The following is a 23367-nucleotide window of genomic DNA, read 5'->3' on the forward strand; positions in this document are numbered from 1 at the left end:
TTTCTTAACTTACTGATTATTTTTTAATGTCGGAATCAAAACAGACAGTATTTACCAGCACCTTTAATGGAATGAACCCTCTCAAACAATTTCTCTGTTGGGAAATACTGCTGTAGATATTTTGTGTCTTGAGCATCTCATATCCTTGGGTACACTGGAGCTTATTAAGGGGGCTGTATTTAGCACATTTGCAGATAATACATTTCAGCTTTGGGGGATGTCTCTGGTAAAGAGGACTCATACCAGGGGTCTGGGCCTAGGGATAGAATTCAGACTCTATAGGTATATGTATATTGAGAAATAGTTTGTCACAGAAATAGTTTGTCTCAATGTCTCACATGTCGCTGTTTACCCAGCCTCATGCTGGGCCTTTCGGTATGAATTTCCAGCCCTTCCCAATGGGGACACTCCTCTGTAGTTCAGTCTTGATCCATGTTGAGTATATATTTGTTTTAAAAATAACTTGGAGGAAAACACCACCACCAAAATCATAATAATAGCATCTTTCCAATTTATGTAGTACTCACTAGATGTCTGGTACTATTCTGAGTGTCTTGTATATAACTTATTTATTTCTTATGATAATTCTGTGAAGTAGTTACTATTATTATTTCCATTTTACAGATGAAGAAACAGGCATGGTGAGATAAAGAAACCTCACCAAGGTCACATAACTAGTAAGTAGCAGAGCCAGCATTGAAGCCCAGGGAGCCTATAGAAAACTGCGAGGGAAGGCTAGTAGTTTAAATGACAGACTCCAGATCCAATATTTGAGCATTAATGGGCTGTTTCAGCAGAACTAAGTGTAAAAATCTTGCATTTAATATTAAATCAGTGACACAAGAGTAAGGGAGAATTTTGATCAAGTAAGTCAAATGCCTGGGAAAAGACCTGGGCCTCTGAGGTGTCACAAAGCTCCAGATGCTGTAGTGGAGCAGAGCGCACCCACAGTACTAACTCAGAGGGAGCAGTAACAAAGGCTCATTTGGTTTCTCAGCACAGTTTTGAAAAGAGCATATTCTTCCGTTACTGAGTCTACACCAATTTTAAATATTTGCTGACCACAATATAAGCAAATGTCTACAGGAAACTAGCACACCTCTAAAAGATCTCTTACTACACTAAGGGAATAGAAAAAGAGAAGTGATTTTAAATTTGTATAGTGATCTTAATGACTTTAAATGGAACTATAATAGGCATTATTTTCTTATAACTTCTATTAATATGTTCAAGTTGTGTGGTAGTATATCATTGTTCATGGTATTTGGATTTCATGTTGCATCATGTCATTTTTTAATGGAAAAATATGAGTAGTTAAAAATAAAATTTACTTGATATTTAGATATGGTAAAAATGGAAATGATACTAAATGCTCATTATTGCCCACTTGTGAAGGTGTCAATAAGTAGGGTATATACGGAATCATTTATATGATTTATTGTAGTAAATGAGGTGAGGTGTCAGTTTCAGATTCTATATAGTATCTGATTCAGGTTTTAGAAACCTATTGATATTTTTAAAATAAAACTTTCCTTTTTTTAAAGAATGCTTTTTATTTGAGTGAGGTTCTTTGAACTTGGATATTGATCCTATTTCTGGTTCGGTTTTGATAGGAATTAACATCAAGTGTACGTCACATCACTTAATGCTTTTTTCTATCAATTTTTTTAGAAAATTGATCATTTTACTTTGTGACTTTGAGTCAGCAGTTCAGAAGCAGGTAAATAGACATTTTCAGAAGAAGAAAAAGTGTTAACCCATTAGTAATCTTAACTCATCTTTTTGACATAGTAAAGCAAAATGAGCAGTCCACAGAAGTGAAACTTTTTAGTATGTGACAAACAACTAAACAAATTGTTCTTGGGTTGTTTAGCATTTTTCTTTCCTCAGCCACAATTCATTAAACATCCTTATTTAGTTTTGTTTTGTTTTTTTTTTTCCGGTATGCGGGCCTCTCACTGTTGTGGCCTCTCCCGTTGCGGAGCACAGGCTCCAGACGCGCAGGCTCAGTGGCCATGGCTCACGGGCCCAGCCGCTCCGCAGCATGTGGGATCTTCCCGGACCGGGGCACGAACCCGTGTCCCCTGCATCGGCAGGCAGATTCTCAACCACTGCGCCACCAGGGAAGCCCGCCCTTATTTAGTTTTATATACCCATTTCTTATATATATTTACTGTTCTTCTCTATCAGTAGTTAGTAAACTTAGAAAACTTCCTAACTCTCAGAATTTATGCCTTATTATTTTAATAGAGCACATATAAATAAGCATGAAAATTACTGTTACTTAGAAAATGTCAAACCCATTCTAAGAGTTACGCTTTTACTTATAATTACTATATTAGTGACTGTCCTGCAGTCTGTCATTCTATTATTCATTAGATTACATCTCTAATGAACCTTATTTAAAGTAATTGAAAGGGAACAATAGAAAACTTTGAAGGAATGACATTTTCTTCCAGTACTGAATTTATATTATCATCTAAAGGTTCTCTAGGGACTTCTTTTAATAAGTAAATAAGAATCAACTCTTTCTTTATAAATTAATGCTGTTGAAATGCTTAAAATATATTTGAGTTAAAAAAAATCATCTTCAATCTTATTTATGTTTTTAGTTGGCATTATCTATGAAAAAGTGGTCAGCTGAGACACCACCATGTTTCTCATGAACTTACAGAAAATTCATGAGGTTTTTATTTTATTTCTTAGGTCTTGCAAATATACATACAGGGAAGAAATTAAATATAGAGAAATATGGAAAGTATATTTAACATTATTAACCACAGTAGTTAACCAATTCTGTCTATACAATAGGACGTCCTTTTTTCCAGACTAAGTTTACTGAAAAGCTCTTACTTTAAATTAATTTTCATAAATATGACTTATTTGAAGGAGTTAATCCCTTATGAAATCTTGGAATTCTCTAAGCCATTGTGGAAACTGTCTAGGAAGGACAAGTAGTTACGATATGTTACTACAACTCCTGTTTTGGATTTGTACTGAATGACATCAAAAGGAAGATGGTAATGGTAGCTGTTATATATTTGAAGCCTGTCAGAAAGAGGAGAGATTCTAGGTTTTGTTGTTTTTTTTTTTTTTTTTCAGGAGGTAGAATCAGTAACTGGAAGGAGGGAAGAGAGTGGTGAAGAAGGGGATAAGTGCAGGAAGGTAGGCGAGGCACATGAAAGGCGGAGGCAGGCTAGCTCAGATGTAGATTTTAGCTCACGTTAAGAGAGATTTCTAACTGGTACAGAATTTCCAAGGAATAAACTACTTCATGAAGTCATGAGTTTTTCCATCTCTGCAGTTATTTTCTTTTTAAAATACAGGTTGCAGAAGGATCTAAAAATATACGGCTAGGTTCACTAATTGGTTTGCTAGTTGAAGAAGGAGAAGATTGGAAGCATGTTGAAATTCCCAAAGATATAGGTCCTTCATCACCAGCTTCAAAACCATCAGTGCCTTGCCCTTCACCAGAACCACAGATTTCTACCCCTGTCAAAAGGGAACACACACCGGGAAAACTGCAGTGAGTATGTTTATTTGAATGATGTTATTAAAAAAAAAAAAGTTACAGCAACTTTTTGAGTATTTTAATCATTATCCTTTTTAAACACCTTTTTACATTAAGTAGGAAGTTGCTGCTCTTCCCTTTTTTTCTCTTAGGAAACTGAGGTCTAGGAATGATTATTTTACCATCATTGTTTATTCCACAGACAAATAGTATTGAATACCTACTATATTCCAGGTACTGTGAAGGCCCTGTACACTTTGTAGAGAAAAAGACAAATAGTCTGTGTCCCCACTGAGCTTGAGTCAGGTTTTAGGATTCCAGAATGGAATTCAGTGTACCAAATTTCATGTTGTGTTCCCATTCGTGGAATCCTAATTACTGTAATGTGAATTACAGTTTCAAATGTATAGCTGATATAAAGTGAAATTAGCATTTTAACATGCATTCCTTTTCTAACTACCCTGCATTTGAGTTTCTGACATGTATTAGAGCTCACTTTTGTCCAGTTGTTCTGTAACAACACAGATACTTAGTAAACATCGTTTCACTTTAGCTTTCCATAACTTTAATCGATGGACTCTGAAAATTGTTTTATTTATTTATTTTAATATTCTCTATAATTATATGAAATTCCTTTTTTTTGTAAAAAAAGTTCTTTTTAGAAAAATGGTCCTATTAAGAATGCTTTTGAGCGTAAATAAAAATGCAGATGCTTTCATTTTTATATTTTTTTCCAGTCATTTACCATTGTCAGTTCTTGTTAGAAGAAGTTGCCAGTGTGTTTGAAGTACTGAGTTTTAACTTTCCATTGTCATACACAGTATTTCTGACTCCATTGCCTTGACTCCTCTTTATTTTCCATGAAAATCACAAGGTAGGCTCATGGATGCTTTGTACTTAGTGCTCTTTTCCCTTTTGCAAAGGTAGTATACTCTGTGATTTTGTTAATATCCATCGTTAGAAATTTACGTGGGTCTGAAACCCCATGGTGTAGTTTAAAAACCAGCTGACCTGTGAACCTGCACAGTGTCGGCCCATGTAGTGATTAAAATTTTTTTTTCAGTTTGTTTGTTACTAGTTAATCTTACATTAAAATCTAAAATTTCAGTTTCTCTTGAAAAATCTGAAGATTTGGTACCACTGAGCCCACATCAGCTAGAGCTGTTTCCCAGAAATGCAGAAAATGCCACATTTGTTCCCCTCCTTTTTGGAGTTATAAACTTCTGGATCTAGCCCGTTTTACTCATTTTTAAAAATCTGACTGTGTAGTTATTTGTGTTTGCTATTAGGCTTAAAGGTCTTATTTGAAGAGTAGACACTTAGTCATGTGACCTTTTGGTGTGGGTCTCAGTTCCCTTGTCTATATAGAATTAACATAATTGTGTTTGCCTCTCTTCTTTATATATGAAGTAAAAATGCTTGCATGTAAATACTAAGGACTTGAAAAAATGTTAGGATGTAATTCAACAACAACAACAAAACAACCCAATTTAAATGGGCAGAGGACTCAAGTGTGCATTTCTTCTAAAGAAGATGTACAGATGGTCAGTAAACACATAAAATGATGTTAGGGAACTGCAAATCAAAACCACAATGAGGTATCACTTCGCACTAATTAAAATAGCTGTTTTCTGAAAACAAGAAAAAAAAACCCAAAACAGAAAATAACAAGTGTTGCTGAGGATATAGAGAAATTAGTATTTCTGTGCACTGTTGGTGGGAATGTAAAATGGTACAGTCACTCTGGAAAACAGAATTGCAGTTCCTCAAAATACTAAAAATAGAATTACCATATTATCCAGCACTTCCTTTTCTGGATATACTCAAAAGAATTAAAAGCAGGGACTTGAAGAGATATTTGTATACCTATGCTCATAGCAGCAGCATTCACAATTGCCAAAAGATGGAAACATCCCATATGTCTAAAATGTGCTATATATATATATATATACAATGGAATGTTAGTCTTAAAAAGGAAGGAAATGCTGACACATCCTGTAACATGGATGAACCTTGAAGATATGCTAGGTAAAATAAACCAATCACAAAAGGACAAATGATGAATGATTTCACTTATATGAGTTACCTAGAGTAGTCAAATTAGTAAGGACAGAGAGTAGAATGATGGTTGCCAGGGGCTGGGAGGAGGGAGAGATGGGGAGTTATTGTTTAATTGGTACAGAGCTTCATTTTGGGAGAATGATAAAGTTCTGGAGATGGGTGGTGGTGATGGTTGTACAACATTGTAATTGTACTTAATCCCACTCAATTATAACACCTCAAAATGGTAAATTTTACATATATCTTACTATAATAAAAAAAACCATGAAAGAACATAGTTTCTTATTGATGTATGTGGTGAGGAGCCATGTGAAAAGTGATTAGTCAAAATAGAAGCTTTCTCCCTATGAATATTTATTCTTATTAAAAGAGTGTTTTGAAATAATAACTAGTTAAATTTGTATGAAAATGTTTTCATAGTAAGATAAACCAGGTTAGTACAGATTAATTTATTTGACTGTCACTATCTATGGGAGTCCTTTTAGCTCTATTAGGTTTTAATTTTTCTAATTATCAGCAAAACTGTGGACATTTAGATATATTTGAATCAAATATAAGTGTTAATTGGTTCCATTAATTTTCATGTTTTCTTTAGGTTCCGTTTAAGTCCAGCTGCCCGCAATATTCTGGAAAAACACGCACTGGATGCTAACCAGGGCACAGCCACTGGCCCTCGGGGGATATTCACTAAAGAGTATGTGTGTGCTTTTTGTAATAACCAGTTCCATTATTTATCATGATCATCTTTTTCTGGAAGTATTTAAAGAAGGGCTTATTCAGTGTTGAGATTTAAAAGGAAATACACTGTTCTTTTATACTTTTAATTGCTTTTTTTGTCAGCATAAAATGTATTTTATGCAAGGTTTGTTTTTTGAATAATTACAGCGTTACTGAAAAACAGTTCTAATTTGATAACTAAGCCAGAACCTTAGAAATGATGATAAATGGAGAAAATTAGAGTGCAGAATGGTGAATCTTTATATTGTTTTTAAGTTTGTATGAAATAATCATGCAATCACATTTAAATTTCTGAAGCATAGTTTAAGAAAAAATTTCATTCTTAACCCATTTGGATTTTGCTCACGTGTATGATCAAAGCGATTTCCATATGCAGTTGGGTCTCATTTTAGATTTTCTTTTCTATTCCATTCATCAGTCTGTCCGTGAATTAGTACCTCACTTTTTTAGGACCACACTCCTAATTAGAAATATTTTATAGTAAGCTTTAAAATATGATAGAGCTATCCTTGCTCTTCATTTTCAGTAAACCAGTTTTCTTGGTTTATTTTTATTTTACTGTTCTTCCAAATGAATTTTAAACAGTTTGTCTAGCCCTACTGGTGGGGTTGGGCAGGAAGACTGTGTTCTTTTTATTGGGATTGTATCACATTTTAAATTAACTTTGGGAGAACTGACATCTTTATGATGTTGAGTCTTCCTGTTCAAGAACACTATGTGTTTCTATTTGTTTAACTTTTGTGTCTTTCAAGAATATATTAAAACAGATGGCCCCTGCTCTATTGAAAATTAGTCTGGTGAGGAAGACAAAGGTTAATCAAATAGGCATATGAACTAATGTGAAATTGCTATAGTGGTGTCTGCCACATTTCTACTAGAGTAATATTAAATTTTCAAGTTGAGTTAATGTTTTGTTGTTGTTGTTGTTGTTTTTGCGGTACACGGGCCTCTCACTGTTGTGGCCTCTCCCGTTGCGGAGCACAGGCTCCGGACGCGCAGGCTCAGCGGCCATGGCTCACGGGCCCAGCCGCTCCGCGGCATGTGGGATCTTCCCGGATCGGGGCACGAACCCGTGTCCCCTGCATCGGCAGGCGGACTCTCAACCACTGTGCCACCAGGGAAGCCCTGAGTTAATGTTTTAAAGCAATATACTTATTCCCTGTTTATCTACTATTGATAAAAGTGATCAGTAGTATTGGCCAGAAATTTTTACAAGTTGAGGTAGAGCAAAGTTATGAAATTATTAAGTGGCAGACCAGGTGACTTTTCTTTCTTTTCATTGGATTGTTTTACTCTTCATTAAAGCATTGGTTTACTGTTGGATAGTTCTTTTAACGAAAGCAATACACTTTAATTCTTAGATATCCTCATTTATCTGTACTTCAGCCTTACTGATTTGTTAATCAGACAGGTGTGTGTGGTTTTCTTAAACATATACTGTGAAGTTTGTGCCAACATACTCACATGAGTTGGAAATCAGCTATTCTGACCCCTGGCTAAAAGGCAGCATCCTGGACTGTGGATTTTTAATTAAAAGACTTAAATGTTTCATTTAGCCGTAAAAAATTAAAATAAAGAATCCTGATAGGTAGTTAAGCCTAGTTTTTTCCCCACATTAATCCTTATTTAGTATATACTACTTGTATCTTAATTTTGTTAATCTTCTACCAGTCCATGCCTTATGAAAAAGTCTCTGTAAAAATGGGAGAAAACAACTTTCTTTGTAACATGGTAGACTTACCCATATATATCTGAGGGATAAGATAAAGAGTCTATATTTAATTCATTAATTGTTGAAGATTTGGTGAAATGTAAAATAATCATAGATGTAACTTAGATCAATTTTGCAAATTTGTGAAAGATAAATTGGAGCAGAAAAAGACTTGTGGTAAGGAGATAAATTAATAGGCTCATAAAGTAGTCTAGCTAAGAGAGAATGAATACTCGAATGTGGGTAGGAACGTAAAAGAGAGATCACTGATGGATACAGCATTATAAGGAGAAAATCCAGAAGCCTGTAAAGGATGGAATGTAGAGCACAGACCAGGATAGCAACGAGTCAAGGGAAGAACTTGGGATTCTGTTCCAGGTGGTGACATTTTGGCCCCATAAATAGAAATAAGGGATTTGCGGAAGCATTTGTCTTGGTGGAATAACTAATGTGTTTGGTTTGAAGCTTATTGACAGTGCTGACAAACCAGATTCCAGATATTAGAATCAGTGAGGTGAAGATGCATCTTGGGAGATAAGTTTGGTACTAGAGAGGTAGGTTTGATAGATAATAAAGTGATAGTTACAGTTGAGATCATTAGTAGGTAAACATTTTAGAAGGCAGAAATTTCTGTGTTGAGGATATCTAGGAGATGGATATAAGTCAAGGAGGAAGGGATCTGAGAAAAGGCTCTTGAAGTTGGTGATTAGTTACCGTTTAGAGGGCAGATCAGTGGTGTGACAGCAGTGGGGTAAAGGAGTAGAGTTTTCTTTTCCTTTCCCTTCTCTTTCCGTATGTGCTTAATATATCTACGATGAACAAGTATCGTTTTTAAACCCAAGTTGAAAGTTATTATAGTAGTCTGACATCTCCTAAGGAGGACAGATGGTGTTATCTTGTTGGATACCCTAAGGAAGCACACTATTACAGAGTTATGTTTTTGATATCTTTGCTATCTTTGTCTGCCTATTACCCAGTCCTTTCACTCCCTACCATAAGAGGGTCAACCTTCGGTCTTTAAAATATGACGTATTACAAAAGATTTTATGAGGAAAATGGATCCTTAAAGCATGCATTATTGAGAATATTTTCTTTGTATATTACTAAAGATACCTTGTTTTAAGTTAAACACTGAGGTGACTTTTTGAAAAGAATTTGTCCTCATGTCATCTACAGAAATGTCATCTTCTGGTAAGATTGACAAATTGCAGCCTTCAGCATAAGCTGCGCCCCAAATACCTTAGCACACATTCTTGAAATAATGAGGGACATCCTTCCTCCTTACCTTGTCAACTAAAAGTGCAAGTAGAAGAGAAAAGTCAGTTGCAACAGCTGAGGAGGTGTCTCTGCCCCATTGTATTTATGAAGAAAACCATAAGTGTCATGTTTGCTATTTTAATGTTGCATGAAAGCAAGCATATTGCTCAGAGTATATGTTGTGCAAAAGCATGTAGACTTTGCTTTGCCTGTACATGTAACTGTTTTAGGAAAACAAGTGCCAGGGACACTGTTGGAGGTTCTTGGCCTATAGCCTAACTTCTTTGGCATATCAACATCTTAAGTCATACTTGTAGCTAATGTTTGTGTTCGTATCACAACATCACAAATACAGTAGGCATGACAGTCTAGTATGTTTTCAGTGATACTTCTTTTTAAAACTAATTCGTAGCACACCCAAATGACTTAAGGGATCTGGTAGAGAAGGTTCTGCCTTAAGTGAATGCCCAAAGCAGAAGTGAATGGTGTATCAGTTTTTCTCTAATTTTTATAGCTTTTAATATCTACCTGATATTTCAAGCTTAGACTGATTGATTACTTAATGGACAGAAATCTTTAAAAATCATCATTCTCTGCATTACAGAAACTAAATTATTGGCTGTTATTAAACAATAATTAACATTCATACTTTATGAGGTATATAAGTGTAAAATCAGCAATAAAAGTTTACTGTGAGCCCATGGCCAGAATTGATTTTCTGCTTGTTTATGATTGATGACTCCTACTTATTTTTAGGGATGAACCTAAACTGCCTTTTCTTGATAAAAATAGTAAGTAATAGTAATGCTGATAGTGAAATAAGAATATGTCTATTTAGTGTGACCAACCTTTTTTTAAGTAGAAAGTATTCAGGCATTATTTTAGATTTTTTTAGTCTCCTCAAGTGTTCATTGTTTTCTGTTGTTGTTGTTGGTTGGTTTGTTTCTAACCGATTACTGAGGGTACACTAGTGATCCCTGTATAAAGAAATCAATGTGTTTTGTATATGCCATTCTGATGCTAAACTTTAAAACCCATATTAATAATAGATTTTGTTAGAGAAGTGTATGTAATTACTTTATACGATGAAAGGGGACTAGTAATGTTAGACTGTGGCTTGTAACAGCTCTTAAATGCTGAATATCTTTTGTTGAAGGCATTTTTCTAAAACAAAAGGCCTTATCTTATATCAATGCTCACACTTTTATCGATGTGGCCAAGGTTTTGACTCATGACATAAATCCCCAGGAATTGTAGGGTAGTCATTTACTTCACATGTAAATGTTATCACAATTAACTGGAGAAATGGTGCTTTGGGTTATAAATATCATAAGTAAATTTAAAATTAACTTACAAACAGGAGTAAGCTTGCTATTAAAAAGCCTTAAGAGCACATAAGCTCATTCCCCAGGACACTCAGTCTTTCTGCCGTTACCATCAGGTTTGTGGCTCATCCTTGGAGAACCAGCCTTGCCTCCAGTTATGTTCCTGCTACTTTTCATGTGGTGGGTGAAGGGCCTTTGTCTGGAGGTCCTACTTTTAGCTATTTCAGACTGGGTAGATAACTATTCTTCATTCAATCACAGAATTGCTGTTAGTCTGAGATATGCTTATTTAATTCTAGTCTAGCCTTTTCTTCTGAGAAAAAATTGTTCCGACTCTGCCTAGTTTAATTGGCGTACTCTGCACAGGTATTAGAAAGGTAGTAGGAAATACACAGGCTTTGGAGTTGGCCATACCCAGGTTTGGTCCCAGCCCTGGCAGCTCCTAGCTGCCTACCTCTTCAGCATCATCTTTAAACCCTCTCCACTTTGTTCACTGCCCTCCTTCTATGCTGGGCTTCCTTCTGTTCTTAGAAGCCCTAATTTCCCTGCCTTTACACTTGCTGCTCTCTGCCTAGAAACATGCTTTTCCCAGCTGTTCTTGAGACTTGCTCCTTCATGTCCATCCACAGAAATATTATTTCTTCAGGCCTTCCCCGACCACCCCGTTTTAAAGTAACACCTCCTCTCACTCATGACTCTCAATCTCATTCCTCTGCTTTATTTTCTTCACTATCTATTCATTTGTTTACTTGATTAACGTATGACTCTCCTATAGAATAACACTCCTTGTTGGGAAGTGTTTTAACATTATATTTTCAACACCTAGAGTAGAGTAGGTGCTTGGGAACTACTGACTTAGAAATGGAATTTAACCTCTTTGAACCTACTTACTCATTTATAAAGTGGGAGTAATAATACCTCCCTCACATGGCTGGCATAAGATTACATTAACATAACCACAGTACATACACAAGAGGCTCACTTTTCCACTTTTATTCCCTCTTTCAGTACTTAAAGATCGAGGATGATACAACCTTTAGGATTTCTTTGTCAGTCTGCCCTCTTATCTTAAATGTCAGCTCTTTAATTTTGAAACAAGTAACTTACTTGCACTTAATGTTAAGTTCATGTATCCCTTTCTGGACCTGATATAAAAATCATAGGCTCTCCTTCCTTAAAAATGTACCAGTACACATTGGGAGATCCCTCCCATGATGCCTCCCCAAGCTAGAGCATTCCTGCCTGTGTCAATTTTCTATTGCTGCATGACAAATTGCAACAAACTTAGTAGCTTAAAACAACACCCACTTATTATCTAACAGTGCTGTGGGTCAGAAGTCCTGGTCCAGCATGGCTGGGTTTCCAGCTCATGGTCTCACAAGGCTGAAATCAAGGTGTCAGCCAGGGCTAGGGTCTCGTCTGAAGGTTGGAGCCCTCTTCCAGGTTCACATGGTTGTTGGCAGAATTCAGTTCCTTGGGGTAGTAGGACTCTGAGCCCTGTTTTCTTGCTTGCTGTCATCCAAGGATTGCTGTCACCTCCTGGAGGCCTCCTTCAGGTCTTTGCCACGAAGTCCCCTCCATAGACAGTTCATAAATGCCTGTTTGCTCCTCCAATGCAAGCAGGAGAATCGCCATTCAAATGTCTTCTTTTAGGAATTCCCTGTTCCTTTTAAAGAACTTATCTGATATATCTGACCCTTTCAGGATAGTTTGCCTTTTGATTAACTCAGTGTCAGCTGCTTTGGGACCTTAATTATGTCTACAAAATCCATCACCTTTGTCATGTAATGTAACCTAATCATGGGAGTGACATCCATCATATTCACAGGCCCAACCACACTCAAGAGAGATTATATGGGGTATGTACACCAGGAACAGGAATATTGGGGCCATCTCAGAGTTCTGCCTAGTATGTGATAATATCAAATCGTTAACTGTGTTTAAGAAATTTTAAAAATATAATTTGCCTTTAGATTTGTGTTACACTGAAGTTGTTTTTAGACTATGTAAAACCTTTTTCATTTAAACAAATTTTTAGATTTAAAACATTTTTAATATAAAACATTTTTAAGTACTTTAGAATTGTCAGATTAAAATTTTTGAAAAAGCTGTTTTGTTTAAGGAAGTACATGACTTTATACCACTGTAACTTCGAATGGATTGAGAGTTTGAATAGTAGTCTAATTATGTCCTTTTAATAAACACAAGACACCTTTGTTTTGCAGAGTAATACAAAGGCAAGTCTGTTACTTGTTTAGTTATTTTTCATTCTAAATGCTGCTATGGGTTAGGTTTATTACATTAGATTGTGCTGATAGCATTTGAGGTATGATTTCCTGGCCGTAAACAAGCTAATGTGCACCAGGATAAACAATGCTTTAGTAAATATTCTAATGAAAGTCATAGGTACAGTAAGCTTGACACTTTCTGAATGCTATATGAAAATTATTTCACAAATACCATGAATGAGGGTTGGCTTAATTTATGAATTGCTCATCTACCAAAAGACACCGCCCCCAGAAAAAGAGACTGATTTTCCTTTAAAAAATAACTGTCTACACCCAATACTTTGATTAAAATCTGTTTGTTGTTTTGTTTTTAAAATGTGCAAATATTGCAGCCATTGGACAAATATGAATCAATAGAACAGGTAAGAGACAAGATTTTCTTGTCTAGCTCAAATCGTTTTGCATTATAGCCTTGACATCAGTATATTTCTTTATTTTCCCTTCACATCTGGCCTCCATTTTCTGAAAGTTCTTATATTCCTGGTTGCTAATCATGGTTATCTAACTCCCTTCTTATCTCCAGGGATGCTCTCAAACTGGTCCAGTTGAAACAGATGGGCAAGATCACTGAATCCAGACCCACCCCAGCCCTGCCAACCATTCCCACAGCGTCTTTACCCCCACTGGACACAGCCAGGCCATCTTATCCCCGGCCAGTGATCCCTCCAGTGTCAACTCCTGGACAGCCTAATGTAGCGGTAATGTCATCTGAGCAGATTTCTATTTTTCAGATTTAAGTGAGAGAGAAAATAAGAACCATTACTCTATGTTTTATGAGTTCTTTTACCAGTCCATTATAGTAGTAGCTCAAAGTGATGAAGACAAAAATTCTCTAAATGTTTTGTTTTGCACATTTCCATAAACCAGATTTGTTTGTACAGTGCTAACTTCCAAATAGAATTATGATTCAAGTTCCACAATGTCAGTGCCGTGTATATGCTCTATAATCATGATACTTTTCATGTCTTTTTTTTTCTTGGGTGTGATACTAATAATTGGTAGCTGACACCAGCTCCCTTTTGTGGATATGTTTTATTTTTTGACTAAGGGAGTTGACACTCTTACTGTGAAGAACTATAGAGATTGTATAGCTAATCATTCTTTCCTTCTTGGATACATGTAATAGCCCTTTTTTGTTTTCAAGTTACTCCATTTTGCCTCTCTGTCTCCCTTTCTTAGTACCTTTTATGTCATTTGCTTCCCATCAGAAGAAATGCAGGATAATCAGGTTTGTTTAAAGCTGAATGGGCACTGAAAAAAATAAATAAATAAACCTACACTGCTTTTTCTGATGGAGAAGTATATTCCAATATAGTATTTTAAAAGAATTAAAAACAGTACAAGTTTCATGAGAAACAGATTTTTTAAATGTACATTAATGATTCGTGACTACATACACAAAAGTTTATGAGTAATCAAATCTTATTTCTTTAAAAAGTAAGTTATTCAAATTTGAAAGATAAACCTTTAAAATTCTTACAGTATGTAGACAGCATTTATTTTATTTGATCAAGTATTTTGCTAACATAAGATGTTTAATTCCCACAGAAAGCATTTATAAAAAAAGAAGTCAGCTGTACTTTTGGCTGTTTTGTATTATCCTAAGTGATTGTAATCCAGTCCCAGAATGGAGTGAAGGACAAAGAAGGAATTAGACATAATTTAAGGTCCATCATGTTTTTGTTAGAGGTTGAAGGAACAGAATGGAAAAGCTACAGTAAAGTTACAGGAAGATTTTATTATCCCATTCATACTTTATGAGTTTCTTGGAAATAAGATGCTCATGTGATTTTTTATTTTTAATTACAAACCAAAATAGAAATAATTTGGCAGATTATCTAGTATTTTGGATTACCTTTTTCTCATGTATGCCATTTTTATAAGTAAAAATTGCCTGTAGTTGTTGATTTATTGATTGCTTTGAGTTTTATTAAGAAGTGATGTTTGTAACAGAAGCTACTTACAGGCTTCCAGGTGATAGCTCAATAAGCACACTCATGAGGGGTTTATTCATGATTTGGTACATTTCTTTTTAATCATCTTAAACATGGTAACCTAGATGTTCCATTCACAACTGAGACATGAATTTTTCTGCTTTTTTTCTACAATCGTATACTATAAAGTTAAAATTCCTCAGATTTCTTATATTTCTTCTTATACTAAGAATTTTTCGTAACAGTTTTACTGTATTAATCTTTATTTTCATTAGTTAGGTCATTGGGACTGGATTTCAGTTACAGTTTGTTTGCTTGTTTTTTCCAATTCTGTTTATGGTTTAATGGACATGTTATTCTTTGCAGGGCACATTCACTGAAATCCCTACTAGCAATATTAGAAGAGTTATTGCCAAGAGGTTAACTGAATCTAAACGTACTGTACCTCATGCATATGCTACTACTGACTGTGACCTTGGAGCGGTTTTAAAAGTTAGGCAAAATCTGGTCAGAGGTTAGTAAAGTTGAGTTTATTTAATGTAATACACATGCTAAACTAACTATGATGAGATCCTTTATTTACGAAATGCACATTGTGTAGCTTTTTCCATCAGTTTCATCATCTGAGCATATTTTAGTACTAGAAGAGAATTGGTTCTCTTTTCCTATAAGAAATAAATTGGTTCCATAGTATTGAATACGTCATACTTTGGGGTATGATATCTGAAGAAGCAGTTCTTAACATTTTAGAAAGTATAAAATCCAAAACTGATTTAAGAATGTTTTAGGGGCTTCCCTGGTGGCGCAGTGGTTGCGCGTCCGCCTGCCGATGCGGGGGAACCGGCTTCGCGCCCCGGTCTGGGAGGATCCCACATGCCGCGGAGCGGCTGGGCCCGTGAGCCATGGCCGCTGGGCCTGCGCGTCTGGAGCCTGTGCTCCGCAACGGGAGAGGCCACAACAGAGGGAGGCCCGCATACCACACAAAAAAAAAAAAAACAAAAAAAGAATGTTTTAGATTGTAAATATATCTTAGATATCACTCTTTGTACATTTTAATTTTTAGTTCCTCTTCAAAATGTACTTTCATGTTATTAAATTTGTAATGTTCCTTCTCCAAATCTGTTAAAACTAAGGTTGCTGAGAGACATATAAACTTTTAGAATGATCTGATGTTTTATTTTTTTCTTTCCAATCTGTATGGCTTTATTTCATTTTCTTGCCTTATTGCACTGTCTAGGACCTCTGTTACAGTGATCAGTATGTGATAAAAGCAAACATTCTTGCCTTGTTCTTGATCTTGGGGGAAAGCATTCAGTCTTTAACATTAGCTGTTGGTTTTTTGGAAGATTCCCTTCTTCATGTTGAAGAAATTTGTATTCCTAATTTGCCAAGAATTTTAAGCATGAATGGATGTTAAGTTTTTTCAAATACTTTTTGTGTATCTTTTGAAATAATCTTTTCTTTCCTTGTTAATATGATGAATTACATTGGTTGATTTCAAATGTTGAATCACCTTTGTTTACATGAGTGATTCCTCATTAGTGAGTGATTAAAATTCATTTAATCATTAAAAATTTTCTCATATATTGCTTGATCCCATTTTCTAAAAAGCTAAGAATCTTTACACCTGTGTACATGAGAAATACTGGTCTGTCGTTTTTCTTTTATTGAGTTTTTTTTTTTACTGGGTTTGTTATCACAGAATAAGTTGGGAAATGTTTCTTACTCCTTTATTTTCTGGAAGAGTTTGAGTAGAATTGGTTTTACTTGTTTTTTAATTGTTCAGTAGAATTTACCAATGAAGCTTTTTAGGGCTGCCATTTTCTTTATGGGGATTTTTAACTACAAATTCAACTTTCAAAATAGATTAAGAGTTATTATTTTTTCCTGAATGATCTTTGGTAGTTTGCGTTTTTCAAGGAATTTGTTTATGTCTTCTAAGTTATCAAATTTATTGGCATTAAGTTGATCATATTACCTTATTATACTTTTAACATCTATGTGTACAGTTGGCCGTTCATATTCACAGCTTCTGCATCTGTGAATTAAACCAACCATATTTTTTTTTAATTCCCGAAAGTTCCAAAAAGCAGAACTTGAATTTTCCATGCACTGGTAACTATTTACATAGCATTTACATCATACTAAGTATTACAAGTATTCTAGAGATTTAAAGTGTATGGGAGGATGCGTGTAGGTTATATGCAAATACTACACCATTTCATGCAAGGGACTTGAACATTCTCGGATTTTGGTATCCAAGGGGTGTCCTGAAACCAGTTCCCCTCGGATATAGAGGGATGACTGTAAATGAAGTGAGATTACCATTTTTTATATTAGTAATTTGTCTTATAACTTTCTTGGTCAGTCTGGCTAGAGGTTTATCAATTTTATTGATCTCTTCAAAGAATCAGTTATTTGATTTTACTAACTTTTTCTATTTCTATAATTTTGTTTTTATTGATTTTTACTCTCATCTTTATTATTTCATTTTTTCTATTTGCTTTGGGTTTAATTTGCCCTTTTTTTCCCTAGTTTCTTAAGGTGAAAATCGATGTCAATATAATATAATAAACTTTATTTCTAACATAAGCATATGATACTTTTAAGTTCCCTTTAAGCAGTGCTTCAGCTGTATCCCATAAATTTTGGCATGTTTTATTTTCCTTCCTACTCAATTCAAGATGTTTTCTAATTTCCCTTGTGATTTCTTTTTTGATTAATCAGTTATTTAGAAGTATAAAGTTTAATTTCCAAATATTTAGGGACTTTTCAGTTTTCTTTCTTTTATGATTTCTAGTTTAACTCCACTGTGTTTAGAGAACACACTTTGTATGATTTAAATCTTTTTAAGTTTGTTGAGATTTATTTTATAGTCATAATGTTACCTGGTCCAAGCTCATACTGCTCACTGTACAACAGGCCAATAAATTGAGAGATGAGATGTTAGGGCAAGTAATAGCACTTTATTCAGAAGGTCAGCAGACCAAGAAGATGGCAGACTGTGTCCCAAAGAACCATCTTACCCGAGTTAGAATTCAGGCTTCTTTTATACTAAAAGGGTAGGGGGTGTGACTGGTTGTTGCCATCTTTTTGGTGCTGGAATCCTTTGTTCTTACAGTGCCAGGGTGGGTCTGGTCACAATGTTCCTGTAAACCTCCAACAAGGCAGTTGCTTTCTGCCCTGCAACTTTTTATCTCTGAGTGAATGGAAAAGTGTTACACATTTAAAGTTCAGGCCCCTGCTGGCAGAGCATTGAGAACGGGCTATTGTGTATATTTCAGGCTATAGGCAATATTCTTTTACAAAGGTGCAGAGCCAGCATGACTAAGCACAGGCAATGGAGCACAAAGGTTAGTGTCCTTGAAAAGAATGTGTGTTCTACTTTTGAGGAGTGTTTTATGAATGTTGGTTAGGTGAAGTTGGTTGATACCATTGTTCTTACCTTCTGTAAACTTACTGATTTCCTGTCTCTTTGTTTTATTAATTCTTGAAAGAGGAGCATTAAAATCCTTAATTATAATTGTAGATTTGTCTGTTTCCTCTCTTAGTTTTTATCAGTTTTTGCTTCATGTATGTATTTTGAAGGTCTGTTATTAGGCATATACACATTTAGGATTTTTATGTTTTCTTGGTGAATAGACCCATCATGAAATGTCCTGTCTGTTTCTGGTATAATATTCCTTATCCTCAAACCTCCTTTGCCTGATATTTATATAGGCATTCCAGATTTCTCTGATTAGTGTTTTTATATTATGTCTTTTTACATCTTTTTACTCTGAATGTATCTGTATCTTTATACCTCACAGATATCATGAGTTCAGTTCCAGACCACCACAATAAAGCAAATATTTCAATAAAGCAAGTCACACTTTTTTGGGGGGGTTTTCCAGTGCATATAAAAGTAATGTTACACTGTACTATAGTCTGTTGAGTGTGCAATAGCATTATGTCTAACAATACTTTATTGCTAAAAATGCTAACCACCTTCAGCTGGTGGAGGGTCTTGCCTTGATGTTGAGTGCTATGGATTGATCAGAGTGGGAGTTGCTGAAGGGTGGGGTGGCTGTAGGCATTTTTAAAAGAATAAGACAGCAGTGAAGTTTGCTGCATTGATTGACTGACTCTCCTCTCAAAATTGACTCTGTAGCAGCAGTGCTGTTTGATAGAATTTTGTCCTCAGTGGATCTTCTTTCCAAAGCAGAGTCAATCCTCTCAAACCTGCTGCTGCTTATCAACTAAGTTTATGTAATATTCTGAATCCTTTGTTGTCATTTCTACAGTCTTCACAGCATCTTCACCAGTAGATTCCATCTCAAGAAACCACTTTCCTTCCTTATCCGTAAGAAGCAACTCCTGATCTGTTCAAGTTTTATCATGAGATTACAGCAATTCCGTCATATCTTCAGGTTCTACTTCTAATTCTAGTTTTCTTGCTGTTTCTACCACATCTGCAGTTATTTCCTCCACTGAAGTCTTGAACCCCTCAAAGTCATTCATGAGGATTGGAATCAACTTCCAAACTCCTGCTAATGTTGATATTTTGACCTCTTTCCATGAATTACAGATGTTCTTAATGGCAGCTAGAATAGTGAACCCTTTCCAAAGTTTTTCAACCTAGTTTGCCCAAGTCCATCAGAGGAGTCACTATATATGGCAGCTATAGCCATATGAAATCTATTTCTTACGAAGACTTGAAAGTCAAAATTATGTTTGATCCACGGGCTGCATAATGGATTGTTAGCAGGCATGAAAACAACATTAATCTTGCTGTACATCTACGTCAGAGCTCTTGGGTGACGTGGTGCATTGTCAGCGAGCAATCGTATTTTAAAATGAATCTTTTTTTCTGAGCAGTAGGTCTCCACAGGGAGCTTAAAATATTCAGTAAACTGTTTTGTAAACAGTTTGTAAACTGTATGCTGTCATACAGGCTTTTTTGTTCCATTTATAGAGCACAGGCAGAGTAGATTTAGCATAATTCTTAAGGGGCCTAGGATTTTTGGAATGGTAAATGAGCCCTGGCTTCAACTTAAAGTCACCAGCTGCCTAACTGGAGAGTCAGCCTATCCTTTGAAGTTTTGAGTCCAGCATTGACTTTTCTCTAGCTATGAAGTCCTAGATGACATCTTTCAACAGAAGGCTGTTTCATCTACATTGAAAATCTGTGGTTTAATGTAGCCATCTTCCTTAATGTTCTTAGCTAGATCCTCTAGATAACTTGCTACAGCTTCTTTATCAGCACTTAACTGCTTCACCCTGCACTTTTATGTTATAGAGATGGCTCTTTCCATAAACCTCATGAACCAACCTCTGTTGGCTTCAAACTTTCCTCTGCAGCTTCCTCACCTCCCTCAGTCTTCACAGAATTGAAGAGCTAGGGCCTCGCTCTGGATCAGGCTTTGGCTTAAGGGAACGTTGAGGCTGGTTTGATCTTCTATCCAGACTGCTCAAACTTTCTTCCTATCAGCAATAAGGCTGTTTTGCTTTGTTATCATTCATGTGTTCTCTGGAGCAGCACTTTTAATTTCCTTCAAGAACTTTTCTTTTGCATTCATTTGCAACTTGGCTAATTGTTCATCACTAGAGGCCTAGCTTTCGGCCTACCTTGTCTTTCAACATGCCTTCCTCACGAAGCTTGATCACTTTTTGCTCTTGATTTAAAGTGAGAGATGTGTGATTCTTCCTTTCACTTGAACACTTAGAGGCCATTGTATGGTTATTAATTGGCCTAATTTCAACATTGTTGACTCTCAGGGAATAAAGAGACCTGAGGAAAGGGAGAGAGACAGTCAGTGGAGCAGTCAGAACACATGCAAATATTTATCAATTAAGTTCACCTTCTTCTGTGTGTGTGGTTCGTGGCACCCCAAAACAATTACAATAGTAACATCAAAGATCACTGATCTCAGATCACCATAACAAATATAGTAGTAATGAAAAAGTTTGAAATATTGAGAGAATCACCAAAATATGACACAGAGACATGAAGTGAGCAAATGCTGTTGGGAAAAATGGCACCAGCAGACTTCCTTGAAGCAGAGTTGCCACAAACGTTCAATTTGTTAAAAAATAAAAATTAAAAAAACCCCACAATATCTGCAAAGGGCAGTAAAGCAAAGCACGATAAAATGAGGTATGCCTGTATTTAGATGGTTCCTTGCAGACAGCATATGATTGGTTCACACTTTTTTAATCCAATCCTGTGGTTTCTGTCTTTTTATTAAGATTTAAACTATTCACATTTAATGATTTGTTCTTTGTTTTTCTTTTGTAAAATTTTCTTTTCTACCATTTATTGTTCTTTGTTTTTGTCCCATCATTCTTCCTGTTTTTCCTGTTTCTATCTCATTTTAGATTACTTTTTAATTTATGATTCCATTTTATTTCTCTTTTTACTCTCTCCTCTCTCTCATTATTTATTTATTTATTCGTGTTTACTTATTTTTGTGGTTCCTTTAGGGTTTACAGTATAATTCTTTATCACATCTGCCTTCATATTTTTATTGCACCACCTCATGTATGATGTAAGCACCTTACAGTATGCCTGTATTCCCTCCCTCATCCTTTATGCTGTTATTCTTATGCTTTACTTCTACATATGATGTCAGCAGAATATATGTATAATTTTTTTTTACTTTAGCAAATCAACTATATTTTAAAGTTTTAAAAATGAAGGGAAAAAATGTCTTTTTATACTTGTCTGTATTTTTACCAGTTTTGTCATTCTTCATTTCTTTGTACAGAACCAGAATGCTAGCTATCTGCCATCATACTTCTGCCTGAAGAACTTTCTTAACGTTTCTTGTGGTACAGGTTGGCTGGCAAAAAATTCTTTCAGTTTTTGTCTGGAAAAGTCTATTTCTCCTTCATTTTTTTCCATCCCTTGCATTATGAATTCTGGTAAAATATACATAACATAAAATTTATCATCTTAACCATTTTTACGTATACAGTTCTGTGGTGTTAAGTACATTCATATTGTTTTGCAGCCATTGCCACCATGCATATTCACAAAACTCTTCATTGTGTAAAACTGAAGCACTGTACCTGTTAAACAGTAACTCCCTGTTCCCCTTTCCCCTCAGCCTCTAGCAGCCACTATTTTACTCTCTGTCTGTATGTATTTCACCACTCTGTATCTCATTTGAGTGGAATCATACAGTACTTGTCCTTTTGTGACAGGCTTATTTCACTTAGCATATTGTTCTCAAGGTTCATTCACAATGAGCAATGTTAGAATTTTCTTCCATTTTAAGACTGAATGATATTCCATTTTATGTATATACCACATTCTGTGTATTCATTTATCTGTCAATGGACTCTTGGTTGCTTCCACCTTTTGATTTTTATGAATATGCTGCTGTGAACATGGATATACAAATATCTCTTTGCATCTCTACTTTCAGATCTTTTGGTTATATCCCCAGAAGTGTTACTGCTGAATCATATTGTAATTCTAACTCTAGCTTTTTGAGGAACTAACATACTGTTTTCTGTTGTGGCGGTATCATTTTACATTCTTAATCATCAGTGCACAAGGGTCCCAGTTGCTCTGTATCCTCACTAACACTTGTTATTTCTGTGATTTTGATAGTAATCATTCTAATGGGTGTGTCTCCTTCATTTTTGAAAGATATTTTTGCTGGGTATAGAATTTTGAGTAAACAGGGTTTTTTCCCCCCAGTATTTTTACTTAAAGATACCATTCCATTATCTTCTGACTTGCAGAATATCTGCTGCCATTCTTAATCTGTGTTTCCCTGTATATGATGTTTTCTTTCTCTCTGGTTGCCTTCAAGATTTTCACCAATAGTAGCTTGACTATGATATGCCTAACATTTTTTGTTTTTTTGTTTTTTCCTTATTGCATTTCTCCTGTCTGGGTTTCTCTCAACTTCTTGGATTTGTGGTTTGTTGTCTTTCATTAATTTTGGAAAACTCCCAGATACAGTTATTTTTAACTGTATCTTCTGCTTCATGTGTTTTCTCCTTGGAACTCTAATTATAAATGTTAGACATAATTGTAAAGCTTAGGTGTAACCTTAGCTCCCTAATAGGCTCAAGAAAGTTATGATTTTGTAGTTTATGTTGCTTTTCCTCCCACCCTATTTGGATGGGCACAACTTTCTCTTGTGGCTTTCTACATCCTAAGTGAAAGCAGAACTGATAAATCAGTATAGGTACAGGCTTTCAAACCTGACAGATTTTAATAGTCCAAGGAACCAAATGGAAAGCTATTTTAGACAGAGTGATCAACGTTCAAAAAGTTAACCCGGGAAGCTCCCCTTATAGGTTTCAAATCATACTTACTAGTTATGATATAGAGGTTATGGTGGGAATAATTTTCCTGGTTCCTTACTCTCATGAGGCAGGAAACAGTACTATTTCATTGGAGGTATGGATTAGTGTAGTATCTTTTCATGGACCAGGTTTGGTATGTCCTTTCAATTAGGGATCTTTTTTTTTTTTTTTTTTTTTTTTTGCAGTACGCGGGCCTCTCACTGTTGTGGCCTCTCCCATTGCGGAGCACAGGCTCCGG

The 23367-nt window shown here is 35.5% G+C and overlaps 1 protein-coding gene across 1 annotated transcript in view; it reads left to right on the forward strand.

Moving 5' to 3' along the window:
• The window catches only part of PDHX (pyruvate dehydrogenase complex component X), a 76514-nt gene that overhangs the window by 41303 nt on the left and 11844 nt on the right, over positions 1-23367 (forward strand). The window contains exons 4-7 of the mRNA XM_007129530.3: positions 3327-3526; positions 6168-6266; positions 13415-13589; positions 15192-15339. Of these exons, the coding sequence (XP_007129592.2) occupies positions 3327-3526; positions 6168-6266; positions 13415-13589; positions 15192-15339 (622 nt within the window). The remainder of the gene's footprint in view (positions 1-3326; positions 3527-6167; positions 6267-13414; positions 13590-15191; positions 15340-23367) is intronic.

Source organism: Physeter macrocephalus, chromosome 16 (genome assembly GCF_002837175.3).
Source record: "Physeter macrocephalus isolate SW-GA chromosome 16, ASM283717v5, whole genome shotgun sequence".
Classification (NCBI taxonomy): Eukaryota; Metazoa; Chordata; class Mammalia; order Artiodactyla; family Physeteridae; genus Physeter; species Physeter macrocephalus.